This window comes from Ursus maritimus, unplaced genomic scaffold (assembly GCF_017311325.1).
Source record: "Ursus maritimus isolate PB19 unplaced genomic scaffold, ASM1731132v1 scaffold_11, whole genome shotgun sequence".
NCBI lineage: Eukaryota > Metazoa > Chordata > Mammalia > Carnivora > Ursidae > Ursus > Ursus maritimus.
The window spans coordinates 15,294,885-15,322,231 of record NW_024423453.1 but is presented as its reverse complement, the minus strand read 5'-3'; the positions used below and the strand labels follow the sequence as shown (position 1 = coordinate 15,322,231).

Below are 27,347 nucleotides of genomic sequence, written 5' to 3'. Positions count from 1 at the left end.
TATGCTATTTTTAAAAATTAAGTTCAGCTCTATCATTGCTTGTATCTTCTAATTTACCAGTGTAGATAGACTTTTATCATCAGAAAAAAGAAAACCAACTAAAATTACTGTTAACCTTTGAACGACACAGGTTTGAACTGTGCATATACTGATATTTTACGATACAGTATAGTTACTGTATTTTCTCTTCCTTACGATTTTCTGAATAACGTTTCTTTTCTCTTTCTTACTTTATCGTAAGGATACAGTATGTATACATATAACATATCAATATGTGTTAATCGACTGTTTATGTTGTCAGTAAGGCTTCTGGTGAACAGTAGTAGGCTTTTAGTAGTTAAGTTTTTGGAGAGTCAAAAATTAGATATAGATTTTCGACTTGGGAGGTGGTCATTGCCCCTAACTCCCATTTTGTTCAAAGGTCAACTGTACTTTCCAAAAATCCAGAAAGCATGTTTCAGTTCCTTTGTACTGATCCAGTTCCTAATAACTAAGCAATGCTACATTTATAATTTCCTTTGGTACAGAATTGGGAATTCCATAGAGAACTTATTTTGAGGGCAGGGGCTTTATGTTTTGAGATATGATTGTTTAAGTTTTAGTGCTCCTCCATGTAAATTTATGTAAAGTTTTCACTTTCACTCTTACAGTCTTTTTGATTTCATGTTTCAGTTAACATGTTTTACTTTTAAACTGTTTAGAACGAAACTGATAAAATTAAAAATTTATATAATGTATTATGTGTCATATACCACATACATGCAATACACGTTTTTCATTAGACAAAACAGAATAAAATTGTCTTTGGAGAGAAAATTGGAAATTTTAAAATTCTGTAACTAATAGAAATTGTATCAAAGAAGTGAATATTAAGTTGGATAATTTATATATTTGTATAGTTATGCAATTTGGGTAATATCTATTCTAGGAAAATAACTCTTTAATCTTATTGACATCTGTTCTCTATTAAAAATTAATTTCCAAACAGGGAGCTGGGACAGATGAAAAAGTACTGACGGAAATTATTGCTTCAAGGACACCTGAAGAACTGAGAGCCATAAAGCAAGTTTATGAAGAAGGTCAGTGTTTGCAACTTTATTTCCCCTTCTTCTCCACTGTCACTTTTTCACTTTTCTAAAGTGAGTGCAGCTCTCCATAGTCGCAGGAGGCAGGCCGTACGTGATTGCTGAATGAACGGTGAGCGAATGAATAAGCAACAATTCAAGCTCGTTTTCTCCTTCAGTAAGGAAAAGACTGCTTTTTACTAGACCTATATCTATTTTGGTACTTAAGAGAAGCTTCCTTCCGATGAAGATGGGAATTTACTTTTAAGTAGAATTTGCAACTAGTGTAGAGACATACAGGTTGTTTTTCTTTTCCATGAACTTCAAGATGTAGGTGGTTTTTCTTCCTGGGGAAAAAAAAAAATCAATTTCATGTTAGTAGAAGCTAAGAGTTATCTAAAAGGCCCTTTTGGAATTTGGGAAAAGAAACCTTGTCCAAACCAGGGTTGATGAAAATGTTTGAGTAAACGTGTGTGGTTTTAGTTAATGGCAGTGCTTGAATACTCCGCATTTTAATTTTTCTCTTTGGTGTGCCTTACTTTTTTTGTGAAAAGAAATCTATTATGTCAGTCTGAAGTATATTCTGTGAATGGAACCAAGAAAATGAAATAAAAACTGAAGGTAGCGTGTTCTTTCCTCATCACATTTTCTGTCCCAGCCTCTTTCCCCTACCGGACTGAGGAGGAGCAGACTATCGAGACTGTCCGCTCAGTCAGCGGACCAACAAGCTGAGCGCCTGCAGCTGGGAAATGGGTCCCCGTCTTGGCATTAGGTTATTCTTCTCAGAAATGACATTGTAACTCCGCAAGTCAGAACAGTGTGAAATTTAAGTAATTAACTTTCTGGAGTGCTGGATCTTCCCTTCCAGTTCCTCTTTTATGGTTGGGTAGGTCCCAGCCACTAAGGCAGAGGGGGTACACGTAACTTAACTGCAGAAGATCACCTTGGGGTTTTATTTGATATAAGATTCAAAGATCTCTCTCTGTCTCTGAGCATGTTGACGTTTGTGAGTGAGCCTGGATGACAAATGGGGTGCTGTCACGTACTCCGCACTAGCCGTGTGTCTGGTGGTGCACTGGCTGTCACGAATGACACCAAAGGTGCACATAACATAGCTCCCGTCCTCAAAGAGCTTGCAGTCTCTTTAGGGGTGACATGATTTAGGAACTGACTGCAGCTGTTAAAGGATAGTTAGGGTTCATTTAGAGCAGAGAGGTCACAAGGCTTTTGATGTTAGGAGAGGCTCTGTGGTGCAGTCAGACAAGGTTTCAAGACAGGTAGGTTTCGGGTAGGTGAAGAAAACATTTTTGGTGTGTTTGTCCCTGTCTGCAATGTCATGGGGACTGGAGTGAGAAAGTATATGTGGAGGGTATGTGTATGTCTCGTCTAGGAGATAAATGGAGTAAATGCAGGCTGTGTTGTCGATGGTTTTACGTGACTGGGTGAGAGGTTTGCACCTGATTCAGAGGTGGTCTCAGTTCCTGAATGGGCAATGGAGTATTGAAGGAGCAGTTGAAGGAGGAAGGAGATTTGAATCAAGAGGCTGATTAGATAACTATATGTGTGGGGAGGCAAGCCAGGCAGTTATGGCCCAACCTAGGTGGCCATAGGTTGGTGGGAGGTGTGAGGGGGATAGATCAGAGAGAGGGGAACTATTTGAAAGGATTTGATCGTTAATCATAGTAGGTTTTGTAGTACACAAAGGAACAGAAGTTTCCTTCAGCATTTTGTATTTGGGTAACTGGTCGAAATAAAGACGGAGCTCTTCTAGACTTTTTAAAACAAGTGTCAGGCTTTTAAAGTTTGTCTGCTTTCAAATAATTATTAAATATTTAAATGTGTTAGAGCTGCCTTCAATAGCAGCTGTTTGAGAGTTAGTGAAGAAGGCGTGTAGACTTTCGTAGATACCAGTTCTCCCCTTTCCTGTGGCATTACGTGGAATAACTGGAAATGGAGGTGGGAAGGGGCATATTTTAAAACATCACTGCTCTTTCTCAGAGTTAACTTTCTTTGCTGCAGAGGAAAAAACCCATCTTATTAGGGGAAAGAATGGCCATGCCTAAAGAAAGAAAAACTCTAAATTTTAGAGGACCTTTGGAAACTAATCATGTAAAACATTTGAAAGAAAGCATTACAGAGTTTAAAATTATGATCACTTGTATGTTAGAGGCTTTTCTGCACCATCACACGTCTACAGAGTTAACAACTGCATTGGTTGAGAGTGTTTCTAAATGGCTGAGTCTGGACCTAGGCTTGAATTGAGTGCGTTTGGGAGACTTTAATTTGTTTTCTACCAGTCACTCATTTAAGCATTTGCCTTTAGTCTTTAGAGCACACAGAGATGGAGTAGGGAACATTTATACTAATCAAACATTTCTTCCTTTATTTCTCTTCTATTTGATTAATGGGGCAGGATATCTTTTTTGAGTTGAAAGAAGCTATAAATAAGTATGAAATTATTTTGTTGCAGAATATGGCTCAAGCCTGGAAGATGACGTGGTGGGGGATACATCAGGGTACTACCAGAGGATGTTGGTGGTTCTCCTTCAGGTATTGGGTGGAGACTACTTAGAGTTTGATTAAAAAATCTGAAGCTGGACTGGTCTGAATCTAGTTAACCAAGGTCGTTTAAAATTCTTTAATCATTTCTCTTACTTGCTTCATTGTGGTTGTATGTTGCCTGTGTTTGTGTTTCAGAATATCTGACCTAAACTCTTAATAGCTAGCTAACTTATGGGTTTTTTTTGGTTTTTGTTTGTTTGTTTGTTTGTTTGTTTTTTCTTTGTTTTTTTAGATATCACTATTCTCTTTCATTCATAGGATTTAAAATCAAGAGGGTCAGATTGGTTTTGGACAGTGCTATGTGATGATGTGAAATATTGTAGAATTGCTATCTTAATATCATATTATTCCTAAGAGAAATAGCTTTATGTGCACAACCGTCAGGTGGAACCAATTTTCCTTTTGAATAAAAATGCTCATGTAATTCAATAATGTGACGTTATCTCTTACAGGCTAATAGAGACCCTGATGGTAGAATTGATGAAGCACAAGTTGAACAAGACGCTCAGGTGAGATGTGATATGTGGTGACTTTACTGTGACATATGAATGAAAAAAAAACCCGTGCTAAAATCATGTATTGTGATAGCATCTAAAAATAATCTTATTTATGGGCCCTTTACAAATCATAAGACTCGTGTAAGTATATTTTTCTCATTTTAATCTGGCCAACTAAATATTTTGTCCCAAAAGGGAAATGAAATAAAACGAGTTACATATAAATAGTGAATTTTACCTAGATTTTTTTTTTTTGGTGATTATGGAAATTCACAAAATAGATAATTTTTGCCTAAAAACACAGATACTATTGATTCCACTGCCAGTGAGGCAGTAGGTGTGTTGGCAGGAGAGGATAAAGAAAAAAGAATGAGGTATTAGTGATAAATGGTGTTTTAATAGATAGTAGATTATAAGTGACTATAGTATTTGGGAATTCCTCCACCTTTCTTTTGATAGAATTCTAAATAGGATTGTTCTCTTATCAGCTGCTTTTTAGTGACTCCCAGATGGAATTCTATACTTAAGTGGCTTTTAAATCCTGGTATAGTCTCACTATGGTTAATAAGTAATCAAATGTTAACTGTAGAGAACAAACTGATGGTTACCAGAGGGAAGGTGGGCAGGGGAGTGGGTGAAATAGGTGATGGGGATTAAAGAGCACACTTACCATGATGAGCACTGATTAATGTGTAGAATTGTTGAATCACTATATTGTACACCTGCAATTAATACAACACTGTATGTTAACTACACTGGGATTAAAATATGTTTAAAAAACTTAAAAACATAAGTAGTCAAATGTGGGAAATAAATATTAGGAAATTTGAAACATGAGGCTTCAAAGCTGGAAATTGGTAATGAAGGAATTATTTGGGTTCATAGAATCCCATACCAAAGCCCTGTCTCTCTGGTCACATGTTTCAAGTAATATACAGTTCTTTTTATTTTTTAATAATTTAAAAACAGATTTTATTTATTTATTCATGAGAGAAAGAGAGAGAGAAAGGTAGGCAGAAGCAGAGGGAGAAGCAGAGAGCCTGATGCAGGACTGGATCCCAGGACCCCAGGATCACAACCTGAGCTGAAGGCAGACTTAACTGACTGAGCCACCCGGGCACCCCAAGTAATAGATAATTCTGATTGTTAGTCATACACCATAGAAAAAGGAAGAGCCATATTCACTCCTCCAATTGACTGCTCTCTAAGAAACAACCATTGGATGTGTAATCTGAATTTGCTAATAGAAAAGAGAGGGGATTAGTATTCTTTGGGGTGGGTAGATTTTATAATGGTTTCAGAATGGAGACAGAAAGAAAGTGAACAGACATGTACTGAGGACTGTCTACGCAGTATTTGATGCTTCCCTCACTCACTATCCTCCATAAAATGCAAACCTCTTGTGTCCTGTCCCTAAATAAAACCTTAAAACTTCAGTGGACCCCATTATCTCAGAATAAAGTTCAAGCCCCTAAATGTGATTTATAAGCCTCCTTGTTATCTGTCCCTTGCTTTCTTATGCCTCCAGCCTCTCTTGCTCCATCTCCACCTGCCCCTTCCTCCACCCATTCACCGACTACTTCCTCTTCAGGAGTCAGTCCTCAGGTTAATGACTTTGCAGGTAGCACTGTCTGGCTGCCCCACGGGTGTCAGGTGCCCCTCACAGGGGCAGTCCAGCTGCCTTACATTGAAGCTGTCTATATACTTGACTGCCTGCCCAGGGCACTGTGAGCTCTCCATTCAGTTTGTATCCTCTGATCTTGCATACAGTAGGTACTCGTGTATAACTGGTGAATGGATTAGTGTATAACTCTGAAGAACAGGGGAATACTTTCTCTTTTATAGTTAAGGAAACTGAGGCTCAGGGATTTGAGAATCCAACCCATGGTCCGCACTGACTGGTAGTGGAGCTAGGGTTTGTACCTGGGCCTGTCTAACCCTCAAGCCTTTTCTCTTTCAGGTAGACAACTGTCTGTGTTCTTACCTGCTAGTTCTTCTCCCCCATTGCCTTTATATATAAAAGGTTTATTAAATGTAGATTGGAAGCACAGATCCAGCTTAACTCTACCTTCTTGAAGGAAGACATTTTTCTCCTTGAGAAGAAAGTGCTAGATTTGCCCTTCCAACCTATACTTCCAACTGTTGGAGATGACCTTCTTGCTTTCCAGGCATTAATTATTTGTGGGCTTTGTAGGAAACTGTGATTCTCACACTCTGGACTCTCAAAAGTAGGCGTTTTGGATGCTTTTTGGTGGTCACAGTGGAAGAAGCCACCTCTAGTAGTCTCAGATGACTGCAGTGAGGCCTACATTAGTGGGCAGTGGGCTGATTTCCCAGCACAACTGGTGATACAATGAGCGCATTGCTGCTGTGTGAGGCTGGGGAGTGGAAACAGTGCATTTTCTCCTCATTTTCACTGATTTCTCTCCTCAGAGCACTCAGTGTATAACAGTGCTTCTCGGACTTTTAAGTGCATGTGAATCCCCCGGGTATCTCCTTGAACTGCAGATTCTGACTCGGTAGGTCTGGGTGGAGCCTGGGATTCTGTATTTCTGACAGGCTCTCAGGTGATGCCTCTGGGGTCCTGGGACCACACTTTGAGTACCAGGGTTGTATAGGTGTCACTTACCTGCTGTAGGGAGCATATGACCATTCACGGGAGGGGAAACTTTATGCATCTGAAAACTGTCCTATGAAGTTATTTTAAAATATCTCTAGAATAGAATTCAGGTTTTCTTTACCCTTTCAGAGATCAGGAACCACATAGAACATGCTACACTGGCTCTTAGTCTTTGATTCTTTTTTTTTTTTTTTTTTTTGAAGATTTTATTTGTTTATTTGTCAGAGAGAGAGAGAGAACAGAAACAGGAGGAACAGCAGGCAGAGGGAGAAGCAGGCTCCCTGCCAAGCAAGGGGCCTGATGAGGGATGACCTGAGCCTAAGGCAGATGCTTAACCTCCTGAGCCACCCAGGTGTCCCTTGTCTTTAATTCTTTAAAGTGTATTATTGGGGCGCCTGGGTGGCTCAGTTGGTTAGGTGTCCAACTCTTGATTTCTGCTCAGGTCTTGATCTCAGGGTCCTGAGATGGGCCACCTCAGGGCCTGGGGCTCCGTGTTCAGTGGGGAGTCTGCTTGTCTCCATCCATCTCCCTCTCCGCCTGCCCTTCCCCCCACCCCCACCCTCATGTGCCTGTGCATTCTCTCTTTATCTCTTAAATAAATGAATAAATCTTTTAAAAATGTATTATTATTAATGAATTCAGCTTGTTAAAAATAACTCTCCTTTTGGTGTTATGAACAAGAACACACCCATTTTTCTTGCAGCAAGGGCGCTGGACTGTAATCACTAATGGGAATTTAAGATTTCTTAATTGAGAGTAAACTGAGACAAAGGGTCCTTTTATAAGCTTTTGAATTTTTTTCTCTACTGATACCTGGCACTAAGAGGATTCCTTTTATTTCAGGGATTTGATAAGCCACAGTGAGTCATTCACCTGGGAATTCAACATTTTGTAAATAATCCACTTTACTGTCTTACATATTTATTTATTTATTTATAGTTTTTTTTTTTTTTTTTTTTTTTTTTTTTACTTTCTTACATTTTTAAGGTGTTAAACTGATTTTACCACCTCCCCCTCCAAATCCTCGTTTCCTGATCTTGGAGAGAAACCTGAACTTGTAGGGGAAGGACGGGAGAACAAAGGGGAAGGAGAAGAGAATCAATATTTACTGAGTACCTGCTATTGATTACCTGACAACTGTTTGATGCATTCATCATATAAGTTTCATAGTCTCTGTAGAAATGTTATTCCTACTCTAGGTGAAGACAGTGAGACTCAAGAGATTAAGTAACTGGGGCGCCTGGGTGGCTCAGTCGTTAAGTGTCTGCGTTTGGCTCAGGGCGTGATCCTGGCGTTCTGGGATCGAGCCCCACGTTGGGCTCCCTGCTCTGCTGGGAGCCTGCTTCTTCCTCTCCCACTCCCCCTGCTTGTGTTCCCTCTCGCGCTGGCTGTCTCTCTCTGTCAAATAAATAAATAAATAAAATCTAAAAAAAGAAAAGAGAGATTAAGTAACTCATCCAAGATCTCACAGATAAGGATCAGGCCCAGATCTTCTTGACTCCAAAACCTCTGTACTTTGCACTGAACCAGAGGTTATCAAACCAGGCTAAACTGTAAAGCCCCCTCTGAGGGAAGGGGGGAGGGTGAGGAGGCGTGAGGGTCCCTCATCCAGAGCTGCTCTGTGGGTATTTGGCATCCTCATTTAGAAGAAGACACTCTTACGTTAAAACGAGACAAAACAAAACTTTTAAATATTGTTCCGCATGAAGATTATCATTATTGCATATGATTTACTTCATAGTTTTAGAATAGATATTGATCTCAAACATAATTCTGTCAAGAAAATGAAGAGAGTATAGTTTAAAATAGCCGGTTCACGCATTATTTCCAATAACAGGCTTAACTGCTATACTGACTGGAGAAAAGTTCTAGAATTATGGAGTAGTTGTTAAGAAAGGAGTGATTCAGCAGTGCTTGCAGTTTTGTAGGGGATGCACCCTCTCTCTCGTTTAGGTGTTAGTGTGTGTGTGTATCTTATCTATGTGTAGAAAACATACCAAAGGTAATAACCAGTATCTTTGGGATATTGGCATTCATGGTAATTTTTTTCTTATTTATGTTTTATCTCTTGTACAAAATATCTCAGTGAACACGTGTTATTTTTGTTATTAAATTTAAAAAGTTATTTTAAGACAGGTCTATATACCATGATATAATTCTAAAGTTGAGATACTTGCATGCCTTTCATTGTAACTCTCTTTTCAGTTTTGAAGAACTTGCTCACATAACTGGGATTGATATTATTTATTTTTATCGTTAAATTAATTTCAAAACTGAGTGTAAAGATGTGACACATTTTTCAAAACAGAAATAACAACAAAAAATAGATATACATCACTAAAATCTACATTCTTAATCACACGATTATCGACATTTCTACATCCAAGTCTGTGCTGTGATCACATCACCTTCTGTCTTATTTGGTTTGCCCCTTGTGAGCATGAAGGCACCAGCAGGCTCAGCAAGTTGCATTTGTCTTGGTTTAATAGGTGCACTTACCTTTAAATGGGTAGCGTGGACATGTTAAAGGTTGATTCATTGGGTTTTAATAAATTATCCACATCTCAATAAGTGGACTCAGGTTTAATGCTGGTGTTTGTATACAATTTTATTTTTTCAGCAATTATATGAACTCTAAAAAGCATATATTTTCCATGTAAAAAAAGTAAATATGGACACTCAAACTTTTCAGCAAGTATATATTAGTTGCCTACTGTATGCCAGGCATTGTGCTATACCCACAACCTTTTAAAAATTAGTTGTGATCTTTTAGAAATGTGAAAACTCTTTGTAGCTAGTTTTGATTAAACTGCAGTTGAAAAGAGAAAATATGGTGTTTATTTTTTATCATGTGTTGCTGAACAGCTGCCGAGTAAACAAAACAGAAAATGTAGTTTGGCTCCTAGTTAAATTCTTTTCCAGTCTATAAGTGGATGAGTCAACAGTGAGGCAATCAGAAATTTCCACCAACCACACCATGCCTCCCCAAAGCCTGGAAGTACTGTAGACATTTTGGGAACATTTAATCTTGCCCCATTACTGTGATTTATTGCTTTGACTCATTAATCTTCTGTGGCACAGTTTGGCGGCAAGCTCCAGCGTCGCTCCAAAGTCACCTCACTGAGTTTAGGGAACAGAATTGAAAAGTGTAAGATGATGAATCAGGCAAATTAGTGTACAGAGAGTGAAACACCGGTGTCAGTCGGAACCTGGAAATGAGATGGAGAAACGGTTTACTAATTGAGGTTACAATTTTCACAGGCTTTGTTTCAGGCTGGAGAACTGAAATGGGGGACAGATGAAGAAAAGTTTATCACCATCTTTGGGACACGAAGCGTGTCTCATTTGAGAAGAGGTGAGTGAAAAGAATGTGTATGTACACAGGTACTTTGGTTAATTGTGCAAGTACAAGAGGCTGTATGCCAAATAACAGACACTTACTGAGGGAGTCGGTTTTTGCATTTCCTCCTGTTGGTAACCTTGAGAAATCTCATCATTCTCTTTGCTGCTATTGTAGTTTTTACAGAACCAGAGATCCTTAGTCCCCCCTTGGCTATCAGGGTGATGAGGGAGCTAGGCCGCTAGATTGTTACTCTCATAGACACTATCACTGAGCTATGGCTCACTTCAGGTGTTTCCTCCTAAATAGTAGTGCCGTGGTCTCATCTCCGGGTATTCATCAGTTCTTGGGGTATCAGGTGGAAATGAGTTCAAGGGACAGGAAACCCTATCCTAATGGGGCTTTCAAAACTGGCTTTTCTGTAGGTGGGATTCCTCAGCTCCTTAGGCAGGACCTGGGTGGGCTCTTTCTCTTTTTTCTGCTCCACTGCCCTTGGCGTTTTGGGGTTTTCTTTCTCATGCTCTGTACCTGATTGTTACAGGATGGCTACTGTTAGCTCAAACTTATCAACATTAACATCAAGAAGAAAAGAAAGGAATAAAGTAATCATATCTGTTATCACTCTTGATAAGGAAAGATTTCCCAGAATCCTCTCCAGCAGATTTGCCTTTGGGTCTCATTGGTTATAACTAGTAGTAGAGGCTGCAATCAGTGAACAAAGAACATTGATAATCGTTGTTGAGGACTTGGTATACTGAAGGTCTGCAACAAAGTCCGGGTTCTGTCAGCAAGGCAAAAGGGGAGATTTGTGGTCAGTGGACAAAACCTGGTTAGAGTAAATACCTTCTTTTTGTACAGAATGATCCTTACGTGATTGAGAAATCATTTTCCTTTTTTATAGTGTTTGATAAATACATGACTATATCAGGATTTCAAATTGAGGAAACCATTGACCGAGAGACTTCTGGTAATTTGGAGCAACTACTCCTCGCAGTGGGTAGGTAGTTGTACAATGTATGTAATATTTATGGTGTGAAGAGCTAAAGTATTTTACTCAGTTGAAGCTGTATCTGAAAATAACCGCTTCTTGCTTTATGAAAAGAAGAGCCTATTACGATATTTGAGTGATGCAAACTCCCAAATTTCCGATTCAAAGTCTGTTTTGATGTTGGAAATACATGATTAGCTGGTTAGTTCATCCAATCCTATGGAAATACTAAAACAACTGTTTATAAAAATCATTTTGAAGCTGTATTAAAATATTATTTTATTATGAATCTGAAATGTGGGTATTATCTCAGAAGCTTGTAAATACTATTTCTGATACTGGGTGGAATTTTAATATCCTTTTGAATACCCCTCACAGCTTTGAGACAGACTGAGAAATTGGCATCTGAGGTAGAAAGAGTATCTTTTTTTTTTTTTTAGAAAGAGTGTCTTTTGTACGATGGAAGATATGATGATGGTCGTTTTCAGATTACTTTGGAAATTTAATTTAGTTCAATATTCAGAATGATCTGGAAAAATCGGAGAACTGAGGTTGTGCAGTTTATGGTGGTATTAAATACTCTCCAAATCCAGGGGGAATCTAGTCTGTGAGTTCCCAGGGACCCTAGCTTCCATATGGGATTGGAGTGAATCTTGTCTGCTGTTTGTTCTGAGTATTTGGCATTGAGCTCTGAGTTTTTGTGCTGCCTTCTGGAGAAAAAGCTAAAGATGTGCATGAACTGGCACTAACAGTAGCCTTTGATCTGACCTCCACAATTAATGAACTTTAATAGACAACTTTCAGACAGCCCCTTCATAATTAGAATACACTTAAAATAATGGCATTTTTAGTTACTGCTTGAGTTTTGTTTAAGCACCGGAAGAGAGAGAATAACTCCGCACCCCCCATTCATGGATTGTTCTTTCTGTATATTAAGGAATTTTTATATGGGTAGTTTCTGGAGCTGAGCTGACTGAGGTCTGAGCAGCCCGAACACGGCATAGATCCATACACGTTCGGGCGAGATACTCTTTTCTGTTATCAGTTTATCCAGGTGTCTCTACTGAATTGGGTGAGTTTCATGCTGCTCTCTGTGAATCATGATAGTAAAGAATCTGGAGAGAATACCTAGGGTAAGGTTACAGAGCCCAGGATTGGCCAGAGATTAGATGGAGTCGGTACCTTGTGTTATTTGCTTGAATGTGTTGCATCGAAAACTTCAGGATGTTTGTATCATCTCCAGAGGGTGAAGAAGGTTGTGCTGTAACAGCCCAGGCTGCCCGAACTGTGAGAGCAGAAAGGTGCTCAGAACCGAGGGGTGTGGAAAACCTCACACACCCTGTCCTATGCGCCTTTCTCTGCAGAACTCGGAACTTTAAGGAAATTCCAACCCAGTTTCTGAGAAAATACTTGGTGAATAAGGAGATCTGATCAGCCTGCAAATGAGCAGGTTTTTAGCCGAGGTTACTTTTATGCTTGTAAATAAGTAGAACAATAAGCATGAAGCGACTTGATTTTTAATTACTAATTCTTGTCCTATCAGCGTAGCCTCTGACCATCATATTATTAATTTTCCTAGTGAAATCTATTCGAAGTATACCCGCCTACCTTGCAGAAACCCTCTACTATGCTATGAAGGTAAGGGCATACCTTGAATCTTCCATCTAATTAATTTATTTTTCTAGCTATCTTCCCCTGTATATTATTATGATTTAAATGATAGACTTTGGGTTTTTTTTATTCTCCTCAAAACATGCAATTCAATTCTACCAAATTATTCTGCTTTATCTATTCATCCGTGCTCTGGGGGTTTGATGCTGTGTTTGACATTTTGAAACAATGTGCCTCCCTCTTTTTCTTTCTACAGGGAGCGGGGACGGATGATCATACCCTCATCAGAGTTGTGGTGTCCAGGAGCGAGATTGATTTGTTTAACATTAGGAAGGAGTTCAGGAAGAATTTTGCCACCTCTCTTTATTCCATGATCAAGGTAGTAGAACCTTTCTTTAAATTATGTTCAGAAATCCAGAGCAGAGCAACAGACAGCCTGTAAGACACAGATGGGAGAACCCACTTGTTGTGTAAAGTTTCAAATTTTAGTGGCGTGATTAGAGCCATGACTTATAAAGCTTGGCTTATAATGTTTCCTGAAGTACAGATGATGGCTTCCAAGTGAAAGAAGGGCTCTGGTGAGCTTAGGAACATTATTTAGTAGTGGTGACAGATGACTCATCAAACCCAGCCCGCCCCTGAAGATAATGTGTTTGTTCTTTCTTTTATCAGTTCCAGCTGTCATTAGTTCCTCCTTCCTTTCACCTCAGTCTTTCTTTGTTTTCTGTTATCACCTTGTCTCTGGTATTAGTTCATGGTTCAGGAAAGAACCAACCTGGTCATATCAGAAATAAGTAAAGAGTTTATGTATTACTATCATTTTTATCTTTTTAAAAGCAAGGGAGACTATGGCCTCTATTTACATTTGGCTTAAGGCCTTTTGACTTTCTTTCTTTCCTTCTTCCTTCCCTTGCCCTCTCCATTCCCTTCCTTTTCCTCTCCTCCCCTCCCTTCCCCTCCTTCTTTTTTCTTTCTTTCTTTTGATGAAAGGGAAAGTGGGCCATATGCAAAGCACGATGCCGCTAAGCAGGCTTTGAACTTTGTGTGTGTGGTGTGGCTGAGTTGAAGGGGACCAGAGAGTTCTTGAGTGCACTCTTTGCTTGAAACATTAATTTATCATACATATCTGTGTGTGAGATAAGCAGAGGTAAAGCATATCCTGTCCCTCTGTCTTTGAAGCAGAAACGTCACAGCCACACAGTCCCAGGATTGCCTCCCTTAGCCAGACACATAGCATGTGATAGTAACTTAAAGGTTGAGAAAGCTTGATTCGAATGTCATTGTAAAAGCTTCCTTCTCTGCATCACCAGAGGGAAGAACAGACTTCATTGTCTCAGAGCTGTGCTTTTAAGGGGTAAAATTGGAAAGCTAAACATATGTTACTTGGTAGGAAACTCCTTGTATAACATTCCTGATGTGAAAGTCACATACACAGAGATTATCCACTTGGGAGAAGAGTCACATGAATAAAACTTGTTGCCAGACATTTAGTTTTCTATTTTCTGCGGCTTCTGTGACTCATGGAGGTTAACGGAGTACATTCGGGTTTCAGGGTGATACGTCTGGGGACTATAAGAAAGCCCTCTTGCTGCTCTGTGGAGGAGAGGACGACTGAGGCACCAGCTGGAGCAAGATCCTGGGCCATGCCTGCCACCGCCACCACGACCTTCCTTCGCATCTAGCTGCACATTTTTGTATGCCCGTGCCTGACGCATTGCCTTATTCATACTAGCATGCTAATGACCAAAACATATACATGTCGCAGAGGAAAGATAGTAGTGCTTCTTGCTGATGTTCAGTAAAGCTCTTTCTGTTTGTCTGTTGTAGTACTGAAACGTACTCACGTTACTAAAGTCTAAAGTCTGGGTCATTTAGATTTTCTTTTAAAAGATCAGACTGCTTTTAGCCTTTTTAAAAAACTTCATTTATATTAAAATGATACCTGTATTTCCTTAATCGGAACCTTAGCCTTAAAATGATGAGCTCCTGGAAGTGTTATTAATCAAGTCTGCTACTAAACTAAGCCTGAAGAATTACGGTGGTTGCATTCAAAAGATTAATGAGAAATAAACATTTCCTCCCCCCTGAATTATGTGTGGGTGTGTGTGCAGAAAAAATTTTTAAAAATTGTTTTTGCTTGGCTATGGTCGATACAAGGTTACTTTAGTTTCAGGTGTACAATATAGTGATTCAGTTTCTCTATGCCGTGCTCTCCACAAGCGTAGCCACCATCTGTCACCATATAACACTGTTCCAGCATCACTGACTATAGTCCTTACGCTCCGCCTTTTATTCCTGTCTTAGTGATTCCATAACTGGGAGTCTGTGTCTCCCACTCCCCTCACCCAGTTTGCCCATCTTCTCCACCCCTCTCTCCTCTGGTAGCCACCAGTTCGATCTTGGTATTTATAGGTCAGATGCTGTTTGTTCATTCATTCATTTCTTGGATTCCACGTACGAATGAAATCATATGGTACTTGTCTTTCTCTGTCTGACTGATTTCACTGAGCATAATACTGTTAACAATGATACCTTTTTTCAAGCTGGTCATTGACACCGGTGTTAACCAACAACTGAATTTGATAAACTGGAAACGCGCCTGCATTCCTCTGCAGTGTGGAAGGAGGGAGACGGTGACGCGGCCTCTGGTTTATTTGTAGCATATTTATTTGGGCATCAGCTAAGGTGATGCTTATGATGCTAGCTGCTCAGTAGAAAAACTATCCTAAAATAGCCTAAAAATTAAAAAAAAATAAAACAACCTAAAAATTCAAAATGCTACTTTTCTCTTTCCTATTATCAACTTGTTTTTCCTATTTTCATCTGCTACTTTCTTTGAGATAAAAAAGCAGGCAATATCTGTTACAAAGAAGCAGTTTCTCTTAATGTTTACCTTTTAGTTTTCTGCTTTCAAACTGCTTTTTGAATTGGTGTCAATTTCCTTTTGCACTGACACCCTTGAATATGCATTTTTTAAGGGCATGTGGTTGCTCTTAATAAGACATTTTTATAAATGGACTACTCCCTTTGAAAAATTTTAAATAGTAATATTGTTCTTGTCACAACCTTGGCAACTAATCAGAATGGAGCCTTAAAAGTTATGTGTGTGTGTACATATGACATTTTTCTTGTTTGTTTTTTTGCAAAGCTCTATAGCTGATTCTGATGCAGAGCCAAGTTGAAAATTAATTGCCTATATATTTTTTCCAGTTTTATTAGGATGTAATTGACACATATCACTGTGTAACTTTAAAGTATACAGCACAATGAATTGACATATATTGCAAAATGATTACCGTAATACATTTAGTTATCACCCATTATCTCATATAAATTAAAAAAAAAAGTTTTTTCCTTGATGAGAACTCTTAGGATCTTTCGAATATACCGCATAGCAGTGTGAAGTATAGTCATCGTGTTGTACATTACATCCCCAGTACTTATTTATCTTAAAACTGGAAGCTTGTGCCTTTTGACCACTTTCATCCATTACCCCATTCCCCACCTCTGGTGACCACAGAGCTGATCTCTTTTTCTATCACTTTGGTTTGTCGATGTTTTTTGGGTTCCACATATGAGATCATAGGGTATCTTTTCTCTGACTTATTTCACTTAGCATAATGTCAAGTTTCACCCATGTTGTCACAAATGACAAGATTTCCTTCCTTCTATGGCTAAATACTATTCTGTCATGTATCACATTTTCTTTATCCATTCGTCCACTGATGGACAATTAGGTTGCTTGCATGTCTTGGCTCTTTGTAAATAATGCTGCAGTGAACATGGGTTCTCTCTCAAACCCTTGTGATTGTCCCCGCAGCCTACTTTCATTCTTCGTGGCTCCCAGGAGTTGAAGGTGTGCCAAGACCTATTAGTGTCCTAGAGTGGGGGGATCTCAGTCATTACCTGGATTCAGGCTGATTGGAATCCAGACTCTCAGCAGCTTCAAGGTATGCAAAAATACCTTTGTCTGGGGGTGATTGAGATGGGCATTTCTGTTTGCCTGTGTGCTTTCTATGCACTGAGTCCTAGGGCGATGGCCAATTAAGAACTGTTTCTGAGTTTGGTGCTGTCCCATTGAACTGGTGAACAGAGCCTTTCAGGCCTCCAGAGCCAGGCTATCAGCCTCTAGGTGTCTGTTTGATTAGAAGCTACCCCACAGGCCATGGGTATAAAGATAGGCTAATAGGCTTCTTTCACAGAAAGACTGGGCACCTGTTTGACTCTGCTAGCTCTCTGCTCTGCCCTGGGGTGGGTAGCTGGTTAAAAACTGTTTCTCCATTTATCACAGCCCTTCAGGCCCTGTGAGCACAAGCCATGCTGGCCACCAGAGCCAGGTGATAAAGAGGTAACCCCTGGGTGCAGCTGTAGCAATCAGACGAGTGCACAAGCTCGCACCTGGGAGCACCAGTGAACCAGAGCAAGGCCAAGAGAGGTGCACAGAGAGCACCCATTGGCCCCTGTCATGGGACAGCCCCTTGGTAGGCCTGGGGGCTGCTAAACCAGAAGCCTGCCCCGTAAGACAAGCAAATGGGCCTCTTTCACAAAAAGACAGGGTGGGCTTCAGTCTGCTGTTCCTGTGCTTGGGTGTGACAGCCGACCATGCACCATCTCTTCCTTTGTTACGGACCCTTGTGACCCACGAATTTGAGCCCTGCTGGCTGCGAGAGCCAGGTGATCAAAGAGTGTCTCCTGGGTGGCAGCCAGGAAAACGGTGCCAGACATGTGTGCGAGTACCCTCCTGGGGGGCACCGGGGGTCCTGATCACACAGGAGGAGAGAGAAGACAGTGCCAGTCCTCGGAGGTCTTTGGAGAGAATTAAAAAAATTTTTAAATTTAAATTCAATTAATTAACATATAAAGTATTAATTGTATCAGGGGTAGAGTTCTGTGATTCATCAGTCTTATATAATACCCAGTGCTTTGGAGAGGATTATAGCCAGCCCTTAGGATGTGTGTTTATTTTTACTTATTTTTTTTAAAGATTTTATTTTTTTATTTGTCAGAGAGAGAGAGCACAAGCAGGGGGAGCAGCAGACTCCCCGTTAAGCAGGGAACCCGACGCCAGACTCTATCCCAGGACTGTAGGATCATTACCTGAGCTGAAAGCGGACACTTAAAAGACTGAGCCACCCAGGCTTCCGTCCCAGGATGTGTGTTTAATTACAAGCCCGCCCCTCGGGCTGCTGCTGAGATGATCAGCTAATAGGCCTCTTTCACAGACCAGGCTCCCCAGTCTGTTGCCTCTCTACTGTCCCTTGAGGGTGCAACGCACTTAAGAACTCCTTCTCTGTTGGTTACAGTCCTTTGGGACCTGCGAGCATAAGTCCTGCTAGCCACCAGAGCTGGGTGATCGAGCGGTATCCCCTGGGTGGCAGACACGCGCATCGGGACTTGACGTGAGTGTGGGTTTTTTCTTCTTTGCCCAATGCGTAGAAGTCACTCAGCTGGTTTTTTGTTTTTGTTTTAGAGAGAGAGAGAGAGCATAAGCGGGAGGAAGGACAGAGGGAGAGGGAGAGAGGAGAGAGAATCTCCAGTAGACTCCATGCTGAGCTCGGAGCCTGACTTGGGGCTCAGTCTCACGACCCTGCGATCACGTCCTCAGCCGAAATCAAGAGTCGAATGCCCCACTGACTGACGCCGCTTTGGGCTTTTCTTTTTCTTTTTTTTTTTTTTAGAGGAAATGATTCCATATGTAGTTGTAGATTTGGTGTGTCTGTGGAAGGAGGTGAGTTTTCTTCTTTTTTCTATTGATAAGGTGAATTATATCAATTGATTTTCCAATTTTAAGCAATCTCGTGTTCTCGGGATAAATTCCACTTTGCCATGATGTATTATCATTTCAAAATATTGCTGGATTTATTTTGTTGCTATATTTTTGAGAACTTTTTCTGTGTTGATGGGGCATACTGGCCTGTAGTTTTCTTGAAATATTTTTGTCTAGTTTTGGTGTCAGAGTAATGCTGGCCTCATAAAATAAGTTGGGAGTGTTTCTTCCTCTTCTGTCTTGTGTGAGAATTTGTGTAGAATTGGCATGAAAACTTTTCTTATATGTATGGTAGATTTTCCAGTGAAGTATTTGGGCCTGGAATTTTTGGGAAGATTTTAAACTGAAAAATCAAATACACATAATTTTTTTAAATTAAAATGAAATGTTTACTAAAAATATATCTCAGAATTGATCATTGCACATCACTGGGTGTTGGCAGCATGGTTGAGAAATAAGATGTCCTAAAATATTCTGCACTCTATTTCCAGTTGTTAAAAACAATTTTGATCATGTCAATCTTTTTTAAAATTTAAATTCAATTAATTAACATATAATGTATTATTTGTTTCAGGGTTACAGGTCTGTGATTCATCAGTCTTATATAACACCCAGTGCTCATTACAACACATACCCTCCCCAATGTCCATTGCCCAGTTACCCCATCCCCCCCCCCCCCCCCCGGGGGCAACCTTTAGTTTGTTCCCTGAGATTAAGAGTCTCTTATGGTTTGTCTCCCTCTCTGGTTACATCTTGTTTCATATAGTTTTGAATATATAGACGTCAAATATATCTATATAGATCACAACCTTAATGGCTTAAAGTAACACAAATTGTTGTATTGTTCTTGAGGTCAGAAGTCTAAAATAAGTCTCATTGGTTTAAAATAAAGGTGTTGGCAAGGCTGTGTTCCCTTCTGGAAGCTCTAGGGGAGAATCCCATTTCCTTCTCTATTTCAGCTTCTAGAGGATCCTTGCGTTCCTTAGCTCTTGGGTCCTTCCTCCATCTTCAATGCCATCAATCGATTCACTTTAATTTCTGCTTTCTGTCCTCACATTTCTTTCTCTTACTCTAACTCTTTCCATTTTAAAGGACCCTTGTCAATTACATTGGGCCCACCCAGATAATTCAGGATAATCTCGCCATCTCAGGATCACATCTGCAAATTTCCTTTTGTCATTCGAGGCGAGGTCGCAGATTCTGAGGGTTAAGACAAGGACAATATATTTTTTAGGCTGGGGGACATTTTACAGATGGTCTCAGGAAATGATTCTGTAGTATACACAGCATTGCCTCTGTTAGGGTAGTAGCGCTGCTCTACGTGCTCGGTGTGAGCAGAACTGCCAAATAGTAGACCCCTAGTTAATTCTGCGGACATAAATGGGGAAAAGCATTTCTTTTTTTTTAAAAAAGATTTTATTTATTTATTCGACAGACACAGAGACAGCCAGCGAGAGAGGGAACACAAGCAGGGGGAGTGGGAGAGGAAGAAGCAGGCTCATAGCGGAGGAGCCTGACGTGGGACCCGATCCCATAACGCCGAAGGCAGATGCCCAACTGCTGTGCCACCCAGGCGCCCCGGAAAAGCATTTCTTTACTTGATTTTTTGACTTGTATTTAATTTCAACCATCGAAACCCTCCCGGGACAAGTTTTTCCTTCCTCTTATGCCTGTGTATGTGTTTGTGTGTGTGTGTTTCACATAAGAAGTTAAGAATCAATTTGTCAATTTGTGTGCGCTCACCCTGCAGACTCTCCTGCCAAGCCTGCTGCAGTCTATCTTATGCCCAGTGGGTGGTGCTGTTGGCACAAATTTCCTTTCATCACAGTCAAACCGCTTCTATTTAATAGTAGCAAACTTTAAAAATTTTCATCGTCAGATGGCATTCCTATACAATTGTCCTCACTCAAACACGCAGACAAAAAGTCAATCTAAATTTTAATCCCCTTTTTGACTACTTATCTGTCACTAGGTTTAGAATCATCCTGTTTTCCTGGGCTTAGGGCATTCTTTTTTTTTTTTTTCTTTTTCGTCAAGTACTAGTTTGTCCTTTGCCCCAAGATTTTTTTTTTTTAACGTTCAGTTAGCCAGCATACAGTACATCATCAGTTTTTGTTGTAGTGTTCAACGATTCATTAGTTGCATATAACACCCAGTGCTCATCCAACACGTGCCCTCCTTAATACCCATCACCTAGTTGCCCCAAGATATTTTGAAGTCTAATTCCTACCTTCTTTCCAGGTAGTTCCACCCATATTCCTTTGTTATATATAAAAACTACTCTTCCCTTCTTCATTCAAGTTTTTCTATTGGTTTCCTGCTGTAATAGATGACTATTTAAGGTCATTTACTCTATTCCATCTTCGCTTCTACCTCCTCTCAGCATTCTTAAGTTACTCTTTTTGGTGCCTTTCGTATTTATCTATGTTAACTTTAAGCAATATGTTTACATTTTTATTTCTTGTTCCAACAATGATAGACTCTCTGGACTCCTCATTTTGAAAGGCTAGGGTACTAGAGACGCTATGTTTCTTCTCTCCTCTCCCCTTTCCATCTTCCAATTCAGGTGAACGGTAATTTTGCTTTTCAAATTGTCAGCGTTGATGCTGTTTACATTCTGTTCTATAATCCCAATTAAGTCAGTGTATTTGTTAGTATATTGATTCTACAATTTGGAAATAAAGAAGTTCATATTATCAACTCACAGCTAACCTACCTGCATTCCATGATTTCATTTCCCTTCTTTTATACTTGTGTTTCCTGACCTCACGAGAGCAGCCTTTACTGTTTCTTGTTTGTAACATCCAAGCATTGTGTGAAATCTGTGACACCTTCCCCACATTTCTTTTTTATTGTTATTAAAAATTTTTTTATTATGTTATGGTAGTCACCATACAGTACATCATTAGTTTTTGATGTAGTGTTCCATGATTCGTTATTTGCGTGTAATACCCAGTGCTCGTTGCAATACGTGCCCTCCTTAATACCCATCACGGGGCTAACCCATCCCCCACCCCCTCCCCTCTGAAACCCTCGGTTTGTTCTCCTGGGATTTCTTTCTGGCAGCTCCATCCTTTGATTAGACTGTTTTCTTTCTAGGCCTCTGCCTGCCTGCTGCCTTCTTTCCTTCCTTCCTTCCTCCCTTCCTTCCTTCCTCCCTTCCTTCCTCCCTCCCTTCCTTCCTCCCTTCCTTCCTCCTTCCTAGTCTCCTTTCTGGCTGAGGGTACGGGTAGGAAGTTGGTGAGAGAGGTTCTGAGCTTGAGGGTAGAGTGTCTACACGAGCCTTGTTTCATATACAGATTTTCAATTAATTCTTCTGTTTTAGGTCCTGCATGTCAGCCTTACCTGCATGCTACCTGATATCTGTGGCACAGGCTTTTCGGGGGTGCCACAGAGAAGACTGCCTTTCTCTACACTTGCAGCCTCTTTTCTGTGTATTTTCAGTTAGGGCTTCATCACTTTCCATCACTTTTCCTCAGCATTCCGTTTCCTAGAAATTTGGTGACATTTCTCTTGTGCTGGTGGCTTCCCCGTCATTCTCTTTACTGTGAAATTTTTAATGCCTTGATTCTCATTTTAATAGTGTCTGGGGGCTCATAATTGCTCAGACTGCCCTCTTGAACTGGATGTCCTGAAATGACTTCTCAAGTGCCCATGCTGTTCATAGTGCCTTCTGGCAGTCCTGCCGCATCCCCCATGCCCTTGTCATCCTTCTTTCCCTTTGTGTGACTGCTGTGCCTTCTTCCCACAAGCCCCAGTCCTATTCCTATTGCCAGGTCAGTGAGGTTGACAAGAAGAAGGTATAGTTGACCCTTGAACAACATGGGTGTGAACTACATGGGCCTATTGTTATGTGTTTTTTTTTTCTATAAATACAGTACAGTACTGTTTATGCATTTTCTCTTGTTTATGATTTTCTAAATAAGAAAATTGCTTAACATTTTCTTTTCTCTGGCTTACTTTATTATAAGAATACAATCTATAATTCACAAAACATACAAAATGTATTAATCGACTGTTACGAGTACATCTTCCAATCAACAGTAGGGAGTCAGTAGTTAAGTTTTTGGGGAGTCAAAAGTTAAGACGGTGATTTTTGACTGCACAGGGGTCAGAACTGCTAACCCCCACATCGTTCAAGTGTCAACTGTAGTACTCAAACCACCTTTGTACCTCACAGGATGATCCTAGCTGCCCTGCTGGGCTATGGGCAGGAGTCCTAGTTCTGATCTCTGGGTCCCAGATTTGTCCTGAAGACATGACTTCTCCTGCCCCTCATGCCCCAGACTCCTGGGACTTCACTTCTGCTTGCTTTTTGTTTCTAGCAACTTTGTCTTGTGTTGGCCTCTTCTCTTTTCCTGTTGGTAGTCTCATGAGTCAACCAGAGCATAGCACACCTTCCAGATAATCATGGTCAGTGGGCCCCGATCACCATCTCAGATTCCCTGTTACTGTGGACCATCTGTGTCACTGGACCCTGATTACCTTCTCCTAGAAACCTAGCTGCAAGCTGCTGTCTGCGTGTCCCCTGAGGGAGCCACCTCTCCACCACTTCCTTGTCCTCCTGGTTGCCCTTCCTGCTGTTCGTTCAGTCTGCCTCCAACTGTGCTCTGACCTAACACATTGTCTGTCATTAGGCACCATCTCCTCTGCTGTTGCCTGCTTGTGCTGCTGCAAGGAAAACAGAGACACTTTGTACTTTCCTCTGTTCGCAGGCACCCTCCAATTCTCACATCCTACAATCTATATGTCCTTAATGGGGGCAATATCATCCCTAAGAAGATAGAAATTGGTTTTGGGGAGCTGAAAAATATTTACTCTTTCTGTGTCTAAAGCACAGATATATGCACATAGTACGTGAACAGATAAGTGGCGTATCTGTGGTATTAAAATTTCATGGGCAGTGGGCATTAGGAAAAAAAAGTTTATGAAAATCCCTTGTGTGCTGGCGGGCAGTAATCTTCTAAAAAGTTTAAGGAACACTGCTATGATCTTTGCCAGTTTACTTCTCAGGTACCATTTTCATTATGTTTGTACTTGCCCAGAAACCTTCATTAGTCCCTATGGGCACCTGGATAAAGCCAGAATTTCTTGTTCTGTAGTTTGGGGTCTTCATATTTTGCCCCCAGTCATCTTTCCAGTGCTAGCTCTCACTTCTGTCTCTACGGAAGTCATCCTCTCTAGTTAAATTGCTATTCCTAGCCTCCTAAGCACAGCCCTTGCTTTCTTATTTTGCTGTTGCCAGTCTGTTACCCAAATGCCTTTCCCTCATCTCTTCCCTCTGAAAATCCATTCAGCTTTCAAGACCCAGAAAAACTCCAGCTTTGTATTTAAGTCTTTCCTAACCACTTCAGCCAACAGTAACCGTCCTTTCTTTTATGTTTCAATAGTTTATCTTACCTATATCATGAAGTAGTTGGGAATTTATTACTTTGTGATTTTAATCTACTTAGATCTCTCCCCCAGTAGCTGTCCTCCAAGAGCATTTCCGAGCCTTATACTCTGCTCTACTTAGAATAGTCCGTGTGCAGTTGGCACTGTTACTTTTTTTGTAATTGATTTAATTATTTCTAATTTTGTTTAACAAAAAGCTCAATTCTATTTATTGGAGGAAGACATAATAGGAGAAACTTTGTTGATAGTGTGAAGAAATAGATTTATATGCTTTTTTTCAAATATAATTTATCTTTCTTTTTTTTAATAATAATATTTTTTTGTATATTATGTTAGTCACCATACAGTACATCCCTAGTTTTTGATGTAAAGTTCCATGATTCATTACTTGTGTATAATACCCAGTGCACTATGCAATACGTGCCCTCCTTACTACCCATCACCAGCCTATCCCATTTCCCCAACCCCCTCCCCTCTGAAGCCCTCAGTTTGTTTCCCAGAGTCCATAGTCTGTCGTGGTTCATTCCCCCTTCTGTTTACCCCCCCTTCTTCCCTTTCTTCTCCTACCGATCTACCTGCTTCCTACTTCCTACTTCCTACCGATCTTTACTCCATAAATGAGTGAAACCATATGATAATTGTCTTTCTCTGCTTGACTTACTTCACTTAGCATTATCTCCTCCAGTCCCATCCATGTTGCAGCAAATGTTGAGAAATCGTTCTTTCTGATAGCTGAGTAATATTCCATTGTATATATGGACCACATCTTCTTAATCCAGTCATCTGTTGAAGGGCATCTCGGCTCCTTCCATGATTTAGTTATTGTGGATAATGCTGCTATGAACATTGGGGTGCATATGGCCCTTCTCTTCACTACGTCTGTATCTTTGGGGTAAATACCCAGTAGTGCAATGGCTGGGTCATAGGGTAGCTCAATTTTTAACTTTTTAAGGGACCTCCACACTGTTTTCCAGAGTGGCTGTACCAACTTGCATTCCCACCAACAATGTAGGAGGGATCCCCTTTCTCCACATCCTCTCCAACATGTGTTGTTTCCTGCCTTGTCAATTTTTGCCATTCTAACTGGCGTAAGGTGGTATCTCAATGTGGTTTTGATTTGAATTTCCTTGATGGCTAATGATTTTGAACATTTTTTCATGTGTCTGTTAGCCATTTGTATGTCTTCATTGGAAAAGGGTCTGTTCTAATTAAGATACTTAAATACATTTATCAATGAGCAGAACAGTATGTGGCAGACGTAAACCAAAAACTTTACAGAAGCTATAGGTCATGATATACTCATTTCTCATTTTTAAAAAAATGATTATAATAGCTAAACTGCAGTTGCTGGTTGCAGTCAAGTAAGTCTTAGAGGTCATACGAACTTTAAGAGGTTTCAGACAATGGTTGATACCAGGGATCATCTCTCTTTGTGGAGAGCAATGATCTCTGCTTAAGAACTGACAGTCTGGTGGGAGAGTCTCCATTGATGGGCATGACCTGAAGACCCTACCCAATTCCATCTTTGATACTGGGCTGGGTTGAACTGGATTGCCTATGTGAAGACTAGACTTGTGTAAGAGTACCAGAGAGAGAGAGAGAGTAAGAGACACACACAGAGAGAGAGGACAAAAAGAAATAGAGAAAGGGGAAAGGAAAGAGAGAAGAGATATTGATTGAGCTTCAATAAACTTTTGTAGAATTTTTATATCTAAAAATTTTGAATAGAATTATTTTCTTATTGCATAGGTAAGTTTTATATCATTAAAAAAACATAAAGTTGGGTTTTTCAATACATATTGCGTGGGGACATCCACGAAAACGTGCTTAGGATGTTAGAGACTTTTATCTTGCCTGGAGGAAGCGAAGACCAAGGCTCTTATTTTGGAGGATCCTGGAGGATGGGATATACCTCAGTTAGATGGGCCTTAGAGGAAGGGATGCTGGCAAGGGAAATCCCAGGGAGCAGCGGTGGATCTAGGAATGCGGGTTCTGGCAGTCATCTGCTAATATGAATGCCGTATGTAAGGAGACACATAATACATCTCAGTAGGGTAATGATTAAGAGCATGGCTCCTGAGCCAGACTGCCTGACTTGGAATTCCTTTTCTACCATTTGCTAGCTGTCCGACTCTGAGTAGGTCACTTGATTTCTCTAACACAGTTTCCTCATGTGTAAAATGAGAACGATATGTGTGTACTTTATTGAGAATTACATGAGTTAATACTTATAAAGATATACCTGGGCAGAGTAAGTTCTCAAGCATGAAGGTTTTTATATTCCTTGCCTGTAGTGCCATGGCTGGCATGTAGAAATGGTGATAAATATTTGCTTAATAATAAATGTGGCATTACCTGCGAGAGGAATGAACTAGACCTTTTGTGAGTCTTTGGAGTATGACGATGCAAAGATCCTGATCCCAATAGCTCTTTGTTAAAAGATAATCTTAAGTAAAATGACTAGGTTTTTTTTTTTAAAGATTTTATTTTACTTATTTGAGAGAGAGAGAAAAAGTGAGAAAGAGAGAGAGAGCACAAGGGGGTTTGGGCAGAAGGAGAGGGAGAAGCAGACTCCCCACTGAGCAGGGAGCCCAACACAGGGACGGATCCCAGGACCCTGAGATCATGACCTGAAGTGAAGGCAGATGCTTAACTGACTGAGTCACACAGGCACCCCTAAAATGACTAGCTTTAATTTACTAAACTCTATTCTAGGTTCTATTTTATGTATAGATGACAAGGGGAATTATTAGTTATTTCTTGTTTTTCCTCGGTTATGGTGTTGCTGCGGAACACTCACCAGGAAAGAACAAAAGTTTCATGTCTTCATCCCAACCTAGAAAGGGAAGGTTGGCATTTGTGTTCCTCCAGATTGGAGCTGTGGGGAGCATCTGTTTCATGTGTTTTCAGCATGAGGGAGGCAGGGATGAAGGTGGGATGGGGGGATTATGCAGGATCAATCCTGAGTGGGAAGGCAGCTTTTCAGTGGAGGCAGGTGAGAGGGGGCATATGGAGGGTGAGGACAGAGGGCCTTCTTGAGGAATTGGGCTTGTAGCCTCCTTCTGGGTCCTAGGAGGTGCCCTGGAATGTAGTCAGGCCTTTGATGGGACAGCTAATGGAGGGTAGTAGAGGGGGAGGATTAGGTAAGTGCTGGAATTGCTCCTTCAAATGAACCACCTGAACAGCATCATTCAGGAGAAGTGGGATGAACCGATCACCACGGAAGTCCTTAAAAGTTTTTTTTTTTTTTTTTGGTATTGTGTAAGCCCTGCCAGTTCTCTTGTGATATCAAGGGGAGGGGAGTAATTTACAAAGCATGATGAAATTTGAAATTCTTATCAATATGAAAGATGGGGAATTTAAATTCATATTTAACTTGATTCAGGAAAAAGGAAAAAGAATTGAAATTTCTGTCTGTTAGTGTTGTGGGGCACATTTGAAGCATCTACGGTATTCAGTTCAGCTGTTGATTAGCTGAAGCTGGACATAAATGGAAGATTTTTA

General features: G+C 40.4%; 1 protein-coding gene across 1 annotated transcript in view; it reads left to right on the top strand.

Moving 5' to 3' along the window:
* ANXA5 (annexin A5) overlaps positions 1–14,771 on the top strand; it is a 29,371-nt gene extending 14,600 nt beyond the window's left edge. The window contains exons 6-13 of the mRNA XM_040626280.1: positions 989–1,079; positions 3,535–3,614; positions 4,079–4,135; positions 10,005–10,098; positions 10,985–11,080; positions 12,651–12,709; positions 12,939–13,061; positions 14,235–14,771. Of these exons, the coding sequence (XP_040482214.1) occupies positions 989–1,079; positions 3,535–3,614; positions 4,079–4,135; positions 10,005–10,098; positions 10,985–11,080; positions 12,651–12,709; positions 12,939–13,061; positions 14,235–14,297 (663 nt within the window). The 3' untranslated portion in view covers positions 14,298–14,771. The remainder of the gene's footprint in view (positions 1–988; positions 1,080–3,534; positions 3,615–4,078; positions 4,136–10,004; positions 10,099–10,984; positions 11,081–12,650; positions 12,710–12,938; positions 13,062–14,234) is intronic.
* The last annotated feature ends 12,576 nt before the right edge of the window (positions 14,772–27,347 follow it).